At 46.5% G+C, this 14,991-nt stretch overlaps 1 protein-coding gene across 5 annotated transcripts in view; it reads left to right on the top strand.

Annotated features, from left to right (window-relative positions):
* ushbp1 (Usher syndrome 1C binding protein 1) overlaps positions 1 to 14,991 on the top strand; it is a 40,125-nt gene that overhangs the window by 23,885 nt on the left and 1,249 nt on the right. For 2 of the 5 annotated variants that reach the window (XR_008065497.1, XR_008065498.1), the window contains exons 12-15: positions 954 to 1,051; positions 2,078 to 2,200; positions 2,579 to 2,754; positions 8,814 to 8,854. Coding sequence is in view for 3 of the 5 variants with exons in the window: in XM_052464390.1 (XP_052320350.1) it covers positions 954 to 1,051; positions 2,078 to 2,200; positions 2,579 to 2,744 (387 nt within the window). In the remaining 2 variants the exon portion in view is untranslated. Of the gene's footprint in view, positions 1 to 953; positions 1,052 to 2,077; positions 2,201 to 2,578; positions 5,857 to 8,813; positions 8,855 to 14,991 lie in introns of those variants that run through there. The other 3 variants (XM_052464389.1, XM_052464396.1, XM_052464390.1) reach the window with 2 other exon arrangements.

Genomic DNA, 14,991 nt, shown 5'->3' on the forward strand with positions numbered 1-14,991 from the left:
AGGCCCAATGACACAGGCCCAATGACACAGGCCCAATGACACAGGCCCAATGACACAGGCCCAATGACACAGGCCCAATGACACAGGCCCAATGACACAAGGCCCAATGACACAGGCCCAATGACACAAGGCCCAATGACACAGGCCCAATGACACAGGCCCAATGACACAAGGCCCAATGACACAGGCCCAATGACACAGGCCCAATGACACAGGCCCAATGACACAAGGCCCAATGACACAAGGCCCAATGACACAAGGCCCAATGACACAGGCCCAATGACACAAGGCCCAATGACACAGGCCCAATGACACAGGCCCAATGACACAGGCCCAATGACACAGGCCCAATGACACAAGGCCCAATGACACAGGCCCAATGACACAGGCCCAATGACACAGGCCCAATGACACAAGGCCCAATGACACAGGCCCAATGACACAGGCCCAATGACACAGGCCCAATGACACAAGGCCCAATGACACAGGCCCAATGACACAGGCCCAATGACACAGGCCCAATGACACAAGGCCCAATGACACAGGCCCAATGACACAGGCCCAATGACACAGGCCCAATGACACAAGGCCCAATGACACAGGCCCAATGACACAGGCCCAATGACACAGGCCCAATGACACAAGGCCCAATGACACAAGGCCCAATGACACAGGCCCAATGACACAGGCCCAATGACACAGGCCCAATGACACAGGCCCAATGACACAGGCCCAATGACACAGGCCCAATGACACAAGGCCCAATGACACAAGGCCCAATGACACAGGCCCAATGACACAAGGCCCAATGACACAGGCCCAATGTGTTTCTGTCGCCGTTATTGTAGACGACCTAGGACACCACATTGCATCAGAGGGATATACAGCTTAGCACGCTAGGAGCTAATGAGGATCTAATTACCTGTCATCTATTTGTCTGTTGTGTGTTCCAGAGGACTTCTGAGAACGAGGATAAGCTAAGCAACGATGGAGACATCCCTGGGCCTCAAAACCGTGCCATCCTTCGAGAGCTACAGGCTGTCCTGCAACGGTCAGAAACACTTAAAATATATATATATATATAAGGGAATATTTTCATACGATTTCCAGGTTATGAGATAACATTTTAAGATGACACAACTTTGAAGTCAAGTGTGAAGTTACAGAAATGTTCCAAACAATGTCAAATAAAAATTGCTCCATGAATCAAGGTTAAAGTAACATCACCCAAATGTTACTGATCTGGAATGTTCTCTAAGGGACATTCTCAGAACACTGAGGACAAATAGAACTCTGAGGAACACAATTCCCAGAGACGGGTTCAGGGATCCAAACTAGCTGTGTCTCTCCGCCATCTCACAACCTTCCCTGAAGGCCTATCTGTTTGTAGACCATATAGTTTTGGTACTTTACATTGAATATAGAACGTATAACCGAGAAAATAAGTCCTTAACTGACTATACCCTAAAGGCATGTTTATCATCATGGGGTACTAGCATTACTTGCATTGAGCATGTATCTTAAACAAAAGGCATTCTGTAGTGTGTGTGTGTGTGTGTGTGTGTGTGTGTGTGTGTGTGTGTGTGTGTGTGTGTGTGTGTGTGTGTGTGTATGAGAAGGTGTATGAGAAGGTGTGTGTGTGTGTGTGTGTATGAGAAGGTGTGTGTGTGTATGTGTGTATGTGTGTGTACTTACAAAGAGGTATTCAGCTGATCACAATCACCTCAGCCCATACAGGCCATCTCTCAGGGCATCTGTTGCCGGGTGTTAGACTGTTGCTTAGGAACGCTGTCAGCAGAAATGCAGACTGATGATGTAAATTGTTAATGGCTGTCTGCTGGGGTTTACATGGGGTTATACCTTCCAGATTGGCACTGAGGGTCCTTGAAGTTGGGTGTGTGTGGAATTGAGAGAGAGTGTTTTGTTGTGCCTCAGGCTTTGTTCAAATACTTTAAAAATGCACCCTGCCTTACTTGCAGTAATGGGGCTGGGTGGTCATGTTGAGGGGAATGAAGTACCACATCCACTAGGAAGCTTTGTGGAACAGTAAAGTCAACCCTGTGCTGTGGTCTCCCAGGGAGCAGGTGCTGAAGAGGAGAGTGTCGGCGGTGAGGGAGTCTCTGGACTTGGTTCTCTCCGACAGCGCCTCTCGCAGGAGAGGCAACGATGAGCAGATGGCTCGGCTCGCACAAGCTCACAGGTAACCAGGAAACACACTTCCTACTTATATGACCACTTCCTGTCCACTACTTACCTCTATGACTACTTCCAGTTCGCTCTCTGTAGTATCTCTTTGACATACAGAGAGTGAGTGGGTGTGCAGGTTTCTTGCTGTATCCCTACACTAAAACACCTGATTCAGTTATTCAAGGTCTTGATGTGCAGCTGATAAGTGGAGTCAGATGTTAGCTAGATTGGGGCTGGAGTTAAATCCGGTTCGCTTGACTCTGTACATCTTTCTCTGTTTTATAATGTTGTCTCCAGCTAGAGCATCCTGTAACTTTTAATTAGCTAATCAATTCAATCAATCAATAAACTTTGTGAGTGGCTCTGACAGCCATCGGTCTCTGTTTTGCAGCAAGGCCACAGGGTCGTACCGGAACGCTCGCAGGAAGTACAGGGAGAAGCTGTGGAGGCTGGAGAGTCAGGTGTCAGCAATGTCAGATCGTCACATGACCCAGATCGGGGCCCTGAAGGCCACGCTGGAGGCCATGGAGTGCAGGAGGGAGGAGACTGTACTCTGACTGAGCTGAGGTCAGCTTCTGGGGACATTGGTCCTAACTTCTGGTACAGGGTCAGATATTATAATCCAAAATGGTTCGGATGAATTTGGGATTTGAGAGTTAGGATTAGCCTCGTACTATACCATCCTGATCTCGGGAGTTTACATAAAATATGTTTTACTACTACTTTACTACATCTACTTTACTACATCGACTTTACTATAGCTACTTTACTACATCTACTTTACTATACCTACTTTACTACATCTACTTTACTATACCTACTTTACTATAGCTACTTTAGTACATCTACTTTACTACCACTACTTTACTATAGCTACTTTACTACATCTAAATTCACTATACCTACTTTACTATACCTACTTTACTATAGCTACTTTACTATAGCTACTTTACTATAGCTACTTTACTACATCTACTTTACTACCACTACTTTACTATAGCTACTTTACTACATCTACTATACCTACTTTACCATCCCTACTTTACTACATCTACTTTACTACCACTACTTTACTATAGCTACTTTACTATACCTACTTTACTACATCTACTTTACTTCATCTACTTTACTACACCTACTTTACTACCTCTACTTTACTATACCTACTTTACTACATCTACTTTACTTCATCTACTTTACTACACCTACTTTACTACCACTACTTTACTATAGCTACTTTACTATACCTACTTTAGTACATCTACTTTACTTCATCTACTTTACTACACCTACTTTACTACACCTACTTTACTATATCTACTTTACTACAGCTACTTTACTACCGCTACCTTATTACTACAGCTACTTTACTACAGCTACTTTACTGAGCTACTTTACATTACTAATCTACTTTACTACAGCTACTTTACCATCCCTACTTTACTACATCTACTTTACTATCCCTACTTTACTACATCTACTTTACTATCCCTACTTTACTTCATCTACTTTACTACACCTACTTTACTACACCTACTTTACTAAGCTACTTTACTACAGCTACTTTACTACACCTACTTTACTAAGCTACTTTACATTACTAATCTACTTTACTAATCTACTTTACTAATCTACTTTACTACACCTACTTTACTATCCCTACTTTACTACAGCTACTTTACTAAGCTACTTTACATTACTCATCTACTTTACTAATCTACTTTACTAATCTACTTTACTAAACTTGCAGAATCAGGATGGTAGTACGAAGCCAAGTAAGGATTGGACTGATGATCAAATAATCTGATCCTTGATCTGTGGTTAGAGGCAACTACTCTTGCCAGCCCTGCCTCCATTCTGGCCATATAGAGACGATGATGTGTTATCTTCATTAAAGAAAATGGCAGCATTATCCACATGCTCAGATCCAGAGAGCTGTAAGCATCTGAGCCTGGTTAGGATTTGACCCTGAGGTCAAGGGTTATTTTCCCACACAGCCTGACTCTATGAAGCCTGGCCCTGCTCCTCTGATCTGACAGTGGAGAGGTGATGAGGTCTGATGTGTCCACGCTCACCGCTTGTCTTGTTTCTGGTGCTTTTTCACAACCTTTATCTCTCTCTTCCCTCTTCCTCTCATGCTCTCTCCCTCTCCTTTTCCCTCTCTTCATCTTTCTCCTTCTTCATGCCCCACCCGCCCTCCATCTCATTCACTATCTCCTTCTCTCCTCTCCCGTCCTCTCTTCATTCAACTCCCTCTCTCCCCCTCTGCCCTGTCTGAGGCGTCTGGACAGCTGCAGCTGTGACCAGCGGTCAGGAGGTTAAGGCAAAGGTTGAGTGTCACACCCACCAGGTCACAGCGGTGCCTGGCTGTTGTGTCAACCTCTGAATGGAGGGTTCAGGGGGACAGACTAGGAGGTGAGCCCCTGCTACCCTGACTCTTGCCTGAGCTTGCCTTCTGTGGCAGCAGGGGTCATCAGGGTGGATCTGCTGCCCTGTTCCCCTCTCCCTGGGTCTCCCTGTGTCTCCCTGTGTCTCCCTGTGTCTCCCTGGGTCTCCCTGGGTCTCCCTGGGTCTCCCTGGGTCTCCCTGTGTCTCCCTGTGTCTCCCTGTGTCTCCCTGGGTCTCCCTGGGTCTCCCTGTGTCTTAATGACCATTGTTATAATAGCTGCTATTAGAACATAGTATACAATTATCATTCCATTTTGCTATCTCTCTCTCTGTCTCTCTTTCTCTCTCTCTCTCGCTCTCTCTCTCTCTCTCTGTCTCTCTTTCTCTCTCTCTCTCGCTCTCTCTCTCTCTCCCTGTCTATCCCTCTCTATCTCCCTCTCTCCTCCAATCTCTCTCTCTCTGTCTCTCTCCCCCTCTCTCTCTCTCTGTCTCCCCCTCTCTCTCTCCACCCTCTCACCCTCTCTCCCTGTCTCCCCCTCTCTCTCTCTCTCCCTCTCTCTCTCCACCCTCTCTCTCTGTCTCCCCCGTCTCTGTCTCTGTCTCTGTCTCTCTCTCTCTCGTTCTCACTGCTGTGCGTTTGCCTCCAGCTCATCAAAGGGTCTCAATCCAGGTTCTAACCTCTGGTTGACTCTGCTTTCCTGGCAAAAGATTTCACGAGAAGGGGGAAAAGAGAAGGAGATATTGATGCACTCACCCATGTCTATAGCGTTGTTACAGTAAACATCATGTGCTTATGTCATTATAGTAATGTGTGATTTCTCTACAGTCTCAGGACCCAGCGTCTGTATGATAGGGTCCAGCTGATGATCATGTATTTACATCAACTGGAATGTGTTTCACAATGACTGTTTTTAATTATTGAATGAACTTATCTCCTTGGTTTGGAATGAAATCATGCTACTGAAAGACATATTGAATCTATTTTTTAAAAAAAGGACAAGTTTAATATAATCCTGGTGTAACGATCTAATGCAGGAAATGTGTATACGAAGTGTGTTTGCTTTGCATAAGGGATATATCAAAAATGATCTGTGAACAGATTGAGGAAACAGGGGATCTGTAGATGCCTGGGAACAAGTCCCCCTGCCATTATTACACAATAACAGAGGCTGTCAATCACACACACAGAGGGCAATGACCCTAGGGTTGAAGGTCACCTCATTTACTCTCTGCATCCGTATCTCATTTAAATAAATTGTCCTGCTAAGCCGTATAAAGAGATCACCGGCTGTTCCCTGCTCCTTTATTTCTCAGGCTATCCCTCTCTCTCTCCATGTACCCTCTCTGTTCTCTCCCTGTACCATCTCTGTTCTCTCCCTGTACCCTCTCTGTTCTCTCCCTGTACTCTCTCTGTTCTCTCCCTGTACCCTCTCTGTTCTCTCCCTGTACCCTCTCTGTTCTCTCCCTGTACCCTCTCTGTTCTCTCCCTGTACCCTCTCTGTTCTCTCCCTGTACCCTCTCTGTTCTCTCCCTGTACCCTCTCTGTTCTCTCCCTGTAAGGTTACAATACCCTGACAGCCTGCCAGGGCAGAGCACTATAGAGGGGTCAGAGATTTCCTCTCCGCCGTCGATTTAAAATGACCCATCACGTCCGCTTTGTGCTCTCGCCCACGCGTGTAATGACACCCACATCGCCAACAGCCAAACGATCCCGTCATCACTGAGCCCAGACAGATAGGGTGACCCAGGTAACTCCACGACACAACACAATCACACACGCGTGTCTGTTCAGAAACACAATGGCCGACCGTTGTAATAGTCACAAATGGGTCTCGCCACATCCTTATCAGACACACTGGACTGGACAGTGTGCCCGACGACAACAAGTTGCTTTCGTAGGGTGTAGTAGGATTTAGCCTACATTCAATGACCTAAAAGGCTTTATAACCAAATGGTTTGTCCCTACTGGCACCCTATTCCCCATATACTGCACTACTTTTGACAAGATCCCTATGGCACTAAGTGGTGCACTATATGGGGAATAGGGTGCCATTTGGGATGGAGCCTAAGCCCTGATCATGTCGGGTCCCAGATAAGGCCATCACGGAGAGCAACCAACCTAATTAAGGTCATTTAGCGCTTCAGCCTCTCTGTAAAGAGGGGGATTATGGGACTAAGGTCTGGAGAGGTGAAGGCCGTGGAGGGGAGTGGTTCCTGTCTGCTGGCCTGGTTGATAATCCAGTTAGTTTAACTCTTGTCTTAGACTCGTTAGCCCTCTGTCTGCCTGGCCTCAGCTAACCCGCTCTCCAACGTCTTGCCTTCAGCTTCATCCGTCCACAGTAACTAACTGAACAACAGGAAATGGAGATGGACGCCGATGTCCAAACTGTTGTGACTGCCTCAGTGTGGTAATACTTAGTCTTAAAACGTAAAGCTTGTTAGAAGATGGTACAATGTTATTTTAAATAACGTGTTGGGACGTGTGTTTTCTTATCTGCAGAGAGCAGTCTTCTGTTATGACGCTATTTAATGTGTTAAAATGTTTTTAACAAATATAGAACTGTATAGATGGAGGTAGATCAGTTTCATTTGTTATTTGTTGAGCAACATATTTAGTTTATTGGAAACACACTAGTAATGTTTCTTCTTTTAGTTCTACGTCTATGTTTTCTTTGATTTGATTTTGATTTTACACCCTTTTATCTCCTCCAATTTCGTGGTTTCCAATTGGTAGTTACAGTCTTGTCTCATCGCTGCAACTCCCGTACAGACTCTGGAGAGGCGAAGGTCGAGAGCCATGTGTCCTCTCACAACCCAGCCAAGCAGCACTGCTTCTTGACACAACGCCCACTTAACCTGGAGGCCAGCCGCACCAATGTGTCGGAGGAAACACCGTACACCTGGCAACAGTGTCAGCGTGCACTGAGCCTGGCCCGCCACAGGAGTCGCTAGTGCGCGATGGGACAAGAACATCCCTGCCGGCCAAACCCTCCCCTAACCCGGGCGACGCTGGGACAATTGTGTGCCGCCACATGGGTCTCCCGGTCGCGGCCGAGGGGTGGATGATGTTCTGAGGCAGGTTCCACTGCCCTGTTTAGAGGGAGAGGGAGGAGGTTCTACAGAGGTCAAAGGCTCTGTGGAGAGGAGAGCAGGAAAGGAGAGAAGGAGAGGAGATCAGGAAAGAGAAAAATAGAAATAGATAATGATGGCGTACAGAATTAGAGAAGAAAGAGAGAAGAGAGAGAGAGAAGGAGAGAGACAGAGAGAAGGAGAGGGAGAGAAGGAGAGAGACAGAAGGAGAGAGAGAGAAGGAGAGAGACAGAAATAATAATAATAATAATATGCCATTTAGCAGACGCTTTTATCCAAAGCGACTTACAGTCATGTGTGCATACATTCTACGTATGGGTGGTCCCGGGAATCGAACCCACTACCCTGGCGTTACAAGCGCCATGCTCTACCAACTGAGCTACAGAAGGACCACAGAAGGAGAGAGACAGAAGGAGAGGGAGAGAACGAGAGAAGAGAGAGAGAGAGAGAGAGAGAGAGAGAGAGAGAGAGAGAGAGAGAGAGAGAGAGAGAGAGAGAGAGAGAGAGACAGAGAAGGAGAGAGAGAGAAGGAGAGAGACAGAAAGAGAGGGAGAGAAGAAGAGCGACAGAAGGTGAGGGAGAGAAGGAGAGAGAAGGAGATAAGGAGAGAGACAGAAGGAGAGTGAGAGAAGGAGAGAGACAGAAGGAGAGTGAGAGAAGGAGAGAGAAGGAGATAAGGAGAGAGACAGAAGGAGAGTGAGAGAAGGAGAGAGACAGAAGGAGAGTGAGAGAAGGAGAGAGAAGGAGAGAAGGAGAGAGACAGAAGGTGAGGGAGAGAAGGAGAGAGAAGGAGAGAAGGAGAGAGACGGAAGGAGAGGGAGAGAAGGAGAGAGAAGGAGAGGGAGAGAAGGAGAGAGACAGAAGGAGAGGGAGAGAAGGAGAGAGAAGGAGAGGGAGAGAAGGAGAGACAGAAGGAGAGGGAGAGAAGGAGAGAGAAGGAGAGAGAAGGAGAGAAGGAGAGAGACAGAAGGAGAGGGAGAGAAGGAGAGAGAAGGAGAGAGACAGAAGGAGAGCGAGAGAAAAATGATTACTTGTAGGACAAATTCCTTCACAACCGCAGCACATTCAGTAGCATGGTCAAGATACCAGACCTGAGACAAACACTGAGGTATGCTTCATTTAGTTTGGACTCGTTCTGTCTATTTCAGGTGCAGCTTGCTTTAAGTTTTAATTGAAGAAGGAAACAAAAGTAAGTAGGTTTTTGTGGTAACATTGACAGTTCATTAGATGAAGACATCAATTCACTCTCTGTTTCTAGTGATGTCAAAGCTGCCAGTCCCTGGGTCGGTGAGAGATGGGTAGAGAGGGGTAGAACAGAGACAGACCCTGGGTGGGTGAGAGAGGGGTAGAACAGAGACAGGCCCTGGGTGGGTGAGAGAGGGGTAGAGAGGGGTAGAACAGAGACAGGCCCTGGGTCGGTGAGAGATGGGTAGAGAGGGGTAGAACAGAGACAGACCCTGGGTGGGTGAGAGAGGGGTAGAACAGAGACAGGCCCTGGGTGGGTGAGAGAGGGGTAGAGAGGGGTACAACAGAGACAGGCCCTGGGTGGGTGAGAGAGGGGTACAACAGAGACAGGCCCTGGGTGGGTGAGAGAGGGGTACAACAGAGACACATACCCTATTATAATTATCTTGTTAGCTATAGAAGTATAGAGGTATAGAGGTATAGAGCTATATAAGTATATAGGTATAGAGCTATAGAGGTATAGAGGTATAGAGCTATAGAGGTAGAGAGCTAGAGGTATAGAGCTACAGAGGTATAGAAGTAGAGACGTGTGTGTGTCTGCTCCTCTCTGCTCTACTCTGCTCCTCTCTGCTCTACTCTGCTCCTCTCTGCTCTAATCTGCTCCTCTCTGCTCTAATCTGCTCCTCTCTGCTCTGCTCTGATCCTCTCTGTTCTACTCTGCTCCTCTCTGTTCAACTCTGCTCCTCTCTGTTCTACTCTGCTATGGGCTTCTGGACGTGTTGAGAATGTACAGACCCTAACTCAGCAGACTCCATGCAGAGAACAGATGCATTCCTGACCTGCAGTTCAAAGAGCAAGGGACACACACAGAGAATCGCACACATGAACACACACACACACTTGCACAAATGAACACACAAGCAAATGCACACATTCTCTAGCAAAAAGTGGTCAATACACAACTTAATACTCCACCCTCAGACAGTCACCCAAAACCTATTTTTGGTTTCGTGTGGCTCTCTGCTCTACTCTACTCTACTCTGCTCTGCTCTACTCCTCTCTGATCTACTCTGCTCTACTCCTCTCTGCTCTACTAATCTCTACTCTGGTCTACTCATCTCTACTCTACTCCTCTCAGCTCTACTCTACTCTGCTCATCTCTGCTCTACTTTACTCATCTCATCTGTGCTCTACTCATCTCATGTCTGCTCTACTCATCTCTACTCTACTCATCTCATCTCATCTCATCTCATCTCTACTCATCTCATCTCTGCTCTATTCATCTCTACTCTGCTCTACTCATCTCTACTCTGCTCTACTCATCTCTACTCTACTCATCTCTACTCTGCTCTACTCATCTCTACTCTGCTCTACTCATCTCTACTCATCTCATCTCTGCTCTACTCATCTCATCTCTGCTCTACTCATCTCTACTCTGCTCATCTCTACTCATCTCATCTCTACTCTACTCATCTCATCTCTACTCTACTCATCTCGGCTCTGCTCATCTCGGCTCTGCTCATCTCTGCTCTACTCTGCTCTACTCTACTCACCTCTGCTCTACTCTTCTCTGTTCTACTCATCTCTGCTCTACTCATCTCATCTCTGCTCTACTCTACTCATCTCTACTCTTCTCTGTTCTACTCATCTCTGCTCTACTCATCTCTACTCAACTCTGCTCTACTCATCTCTACTCTGCTCTACTCTTCTCTGCTCTACTCATCTCTGCTCTGCTCTACTCATCTCTGCTCTACTCATCTCTACTCTGCTCATCTCGGCTCTACTCATCTCTACTCATCTCTGCTCTACTCATCTCTACTCTACTCATCTCATCTCTGCTCTACTCATCTTTACTCATCTCATCTCTACTCTACTCTGCTCTACTCATCTCTGCTCTACTAATCTCTACTCTGGTCTACTCATCTCTACTCTACTCCTCTCAGCTCTACTCTACTCTGCTCATCTCTGCTCTACTTTACTCATCTCATCTGTGCTCTACTCATCTCATGTCTGCTCTACTCATCTATACTCTACTCATCTCTACTCTACTCATCTCATCTCATCTCATCTCATCTCTACTCATCTCATCTCTGCTCTATTCATCTCTACTCTGCTCTACTCATCTCTACTCTGCTCTACTCATCTCTACTCTACTCATCTCTACTCTGCTCTACTCATCTCTACTCTGCTCTACTCATCTCTACTCATCTCATCTCTGCTCTACTCATCTCATCTCTGCTCTACTCATCTCTACTCTGCTCATCTCTACTCATCTCATCTCTACTCTACTCATCTCATCTCTACTCTACTCATCTCGGCTCTGCTCATCTCTGCTCTACTCTGCTCTACTCTACTCACCTCTGCTCTACTCTTCTCTGTTCTACTCATCTCTGCTCTACTCATCTCATCTCTGCTCTACTCTACTCATCTCTACTCTTCTCTGTTCTACTCATCTCTGCTCTACTCATCTCTACTCAACTCTGCTCTACTCATCTCTACTCTGCTCTACTCTTCTCTGCTCTACTCATCTCTGCTCTGCTCTACTCATCTCTGCTCTACTCATCTCTACTCTGCTCATCTCGGCTCTACTCATCTCTACTCATCTCTGCTCTACTCATCTCTACTCATCTCATCTCTGCTCTACTCATCTTTACTCATCTCATCTCTACTCTACTCTGCTCTACTCATCTCTGCTCTACTCATCTCTACTCTGCTCTACTCATCTCATCTCTGCTCTACTCATCTCTACTCTACTCATCTCTGCTCTACTCATCTTTACTCATCTCATCTCTACTCTACTCTGCTCTACTCATCTCTGCTCTACTCATCTCTGCTCTACTCATCTCTACTCTGCTCTACTCTGCTCTACTCATCTCTACTCAACTCTGCTGTACTCATCTCGACTCTACTCATCTCTTCTCTGCTCATCTCAGCTCTACTCATCTCTACTCTACTCATCTCTACTCTGCTCTACTCATCTCTACTCTGCTCTACTCATCTCTACTCTGCTCTACTCTACTCATCTCTGCTCTACTCATCTCTACTCTGCTCTACTAATCTCTGCTCTACTCATCTCGGCTCTACTCATCTCTGCTCTACTCATCTCTGCTCTACTCTGCTCTACTCATCTCATCTCTGCTCTACTCATCTTTACTCTACTCATCTCATCTCTACTCATCTCTACTCTGCTCTACTCATCTCATCTCATCTCTGCTCTACTCATCTCTACTCTGCTCTACTCATCTCATCTCTGCTCTACTCATCTTTACTCTACTCATCTCTGTTCTACTCATCTCTACTCTACTCATCTCTGCTCTACTCATCTCTGCTCTACTCATCTCTGCTCTACTCATCTCTGCTCTACTCATCTCTGCTCATCTCTACTCTACTCATCTCTGCTCTACTCATCTCTGCTCTACTCATCTCTGCTCTAGTCATCTCATCTCTACTCATCTCTACTCATCTCTGCTCTACTCATCTCTACCTAACTAATCTCTACTCTACTCATCTCTGCTCTACTCATCTCTGCTCTACTCATCTCTACTCTACTCATCTCTACTCTGCTCTACTCATCTCTACCTAACTAATCTCTGCTCTACTCATCTCTGCTCTACTCATCTCTGCTCTACTCTGCTCTACTCATCTCTGCTCTACTCTGCTCTACTCATCTCGACTCTACTCATCTCTTCTCTGCTCTACTCATCTCTACTCTGCTCTACTCATCTCTACTCTGCTCTACTCATCTCTGCTCAACTCATCTCTGCTCTGCTCTACTCATCTCTATTCTGCTCTACTCATCTCTGCTCTACTCATCTCTACTCTGCTCTACTAATCTCTGCTGTACTCATCTCGGCTCTACTCATCTCTACTCTACTCATCTCTACTCTACTCATCTCTACTCTACTCATCTCTACTTATGTCTACTCATCTCTACTCTACTCATCTCTGCTCTACTCTACTCATCTCTACTCTACTCATCTCTACTCTACTCATCTCTACTTATGTCTACTCATCTCTGCTCTACTCATCTCTACTCTACTCATCTCTGCTCTACTCATCTCTGCTCTACTCATCTCTACTAATCTCTGCTCTACTCATCTCTACTAATCTCTGCTCTACTCATCTCTACTCTACTCATCTCTGCTCTACTCATCTCTGCTCTACTCATCTCTGCTCTACTCATCTCTGCTCTACTCATCTCTGCTCATCTCTACTAATCTCTGCTCTACTCATATCTACTCATCTCATCTCTGCTCTACTCATCTCTACTCTACTCATATCTGCTCTACTCATCTCTACTCTACTCATCTCTACTCTACTAATCTCTGCTCTACTCATCTCTACTCTACTCATCTCTGCTCTACTCATCTCTGCTCTACTCATCTCTGCTCTACTCATCTCTGCTCTACTCATCTCTGCTCTACTCATCTCTGCTCATCTCTACTAATCTCTGCTCTACTCATCTCTACTCTGCTCATCTCTGCTCTACTCATCTCTGCTCTACTCTGCTCCAATCTGTTCTACTCTGCTCCAATCTGTTCTACTCTGCTCCACTCTGTTCTACTCTGCTCCACTCTGTTCTACTCTGCTCCTCTCTGTTCTACTCTGCTCCTCTCTGCTCCTCTCTGTTCTACTCTGCTCCTCTCTGTTCTACTCTGCTCCTCTCTGCTCCACTCTGTTCTACTCTGCTCCACTCTGTTCTACTCTGCTCCTCTCTGCTCCACTCTGTTCCTCTCTGCTCCTCTCTGTTCTACTCTGCTCCACTCTGTTCCTCTCTGCTCCTCTCTGTTCTACTCTGCTCCACTCTGTTCCTCTCTGCTCCTCTCTGTTCTACTCTACTCCTCTCTGTTCTACTCTGCTCCTCTCTGCTCTACTCTGCTCCACTCTGTTCTACTCTGCTCCACTCTGTTCTACTCTGCTCCTCTCTGTTCTACTCTACTCCTCTCTGTTCTACTCTACTCCTCTCTGCTCCTCTCTGCTCCACTCTGTTCTACTCTGCTCCACTCTGCTCCTCTCTGTTCTACTCTGCTCCTCTCTGTTCTACTCTGCTCCTCTCTGTTCTACTCTACTCCTCTCTGTTCTACTCTGCTCCACTCTGCTCCACTCTGCTCCACTCTGTTCTACTCTGCTCCACTCTGCTCCTCTCTGTTCTACTCTGCTCCTCTCTGTTCTACTCTGCTCCTCTCTGCTCCACTCTGCTCCTCTCTGTTCTACTCTGCTCCACTCTGTTCTACTCTGCTCCTCTCTGTTCTACTCTACTCCTCTCTGTTCTACTCTACTCCTCTCTGCTCCTCTCTGCTCCTCTCTGTTCTACTCTGCTCCTCTCTGTTCCTCTCTGCTCCACTCTGTTCTACTCTGCTCCACTCTGCTCCTCTCTGTTCTACTCTGCTCCTCTCTGTTCTACTCTACTCCTCTCTGTTCTACTCTGCTCCACTCTGCTCCTCTCTGTTCCTCTCTGTTCTACTCTGCTCCTCTCTGTTCCTCTCTGCTCCTCTCTGTTCTACTCTGCTCCTCTCTGTTCTACTCTGCTCCTCTCTGTTCTACTCTACTCCTCTCTACTCCTCTCTGTTCTACTCTGCTCCACTCTGCTCCTCTCTGTTCCTCTCTGTTCTACTCTGCTCCTCTCTGTTCCTCTCTGTTCTACTCTGCTCCTCTCTGTTCTACTCTACTCCTCTCTGTTCTACTCTGCTCCACTCTGTTCCTCTCTGCTCCTCTCTGTTCTACTCTGTTCCTCTCTGTTCCTCTCTGCTCCTCTCTGTTCTACTCTACTCCTCTCTGTTCTACTCTGCTCCTCTCTGTTCCTCTCTGCTCCTCTCTGTTCTACTCTGTTCCTCTCTGTTCCTCTCTGCTCCTCTCTGTTCTACTCTACTCCTCTCTGTTCTACTCTGTTCCTCTCTGCTCCTCTCTGTTCTACTCTACTCCTCTCTGTTCTACTCTACTCCTCTCTGTTCTACTCTACTCCTCTCTGTTCTACTCTGCTCCTCTCTGTTCTACTCTGCTCCTCTCTGCTCCTCTCTGTTCTACTCTACTCCTCTCTGTTCTACTCTACTCCTCTCTGTTCTACTCTACTCCTCTCTGTTCTACTCTGCTCCTCTCTGTTCTACTCTACTCCTCTCTGTTCTACTCTACTCCTCTCTGTTC

The sequence above is a fragment of the Oncorhynchus keta genome, chromosome 1 (genome assembly GCF_023373465.1).
Source record: "Oncorhynchus keta strain PuntledgeMale-10-30-2019 chromosome 1, Oket_V2, whole genome shotgun sequence".
Lineage (NCBI taxonomy): Eukaryota > Metazoa > Chordata > Actinopteri > Salmoniformes > Salmonidae > Oncorhynchus > Oncorhynchus keta.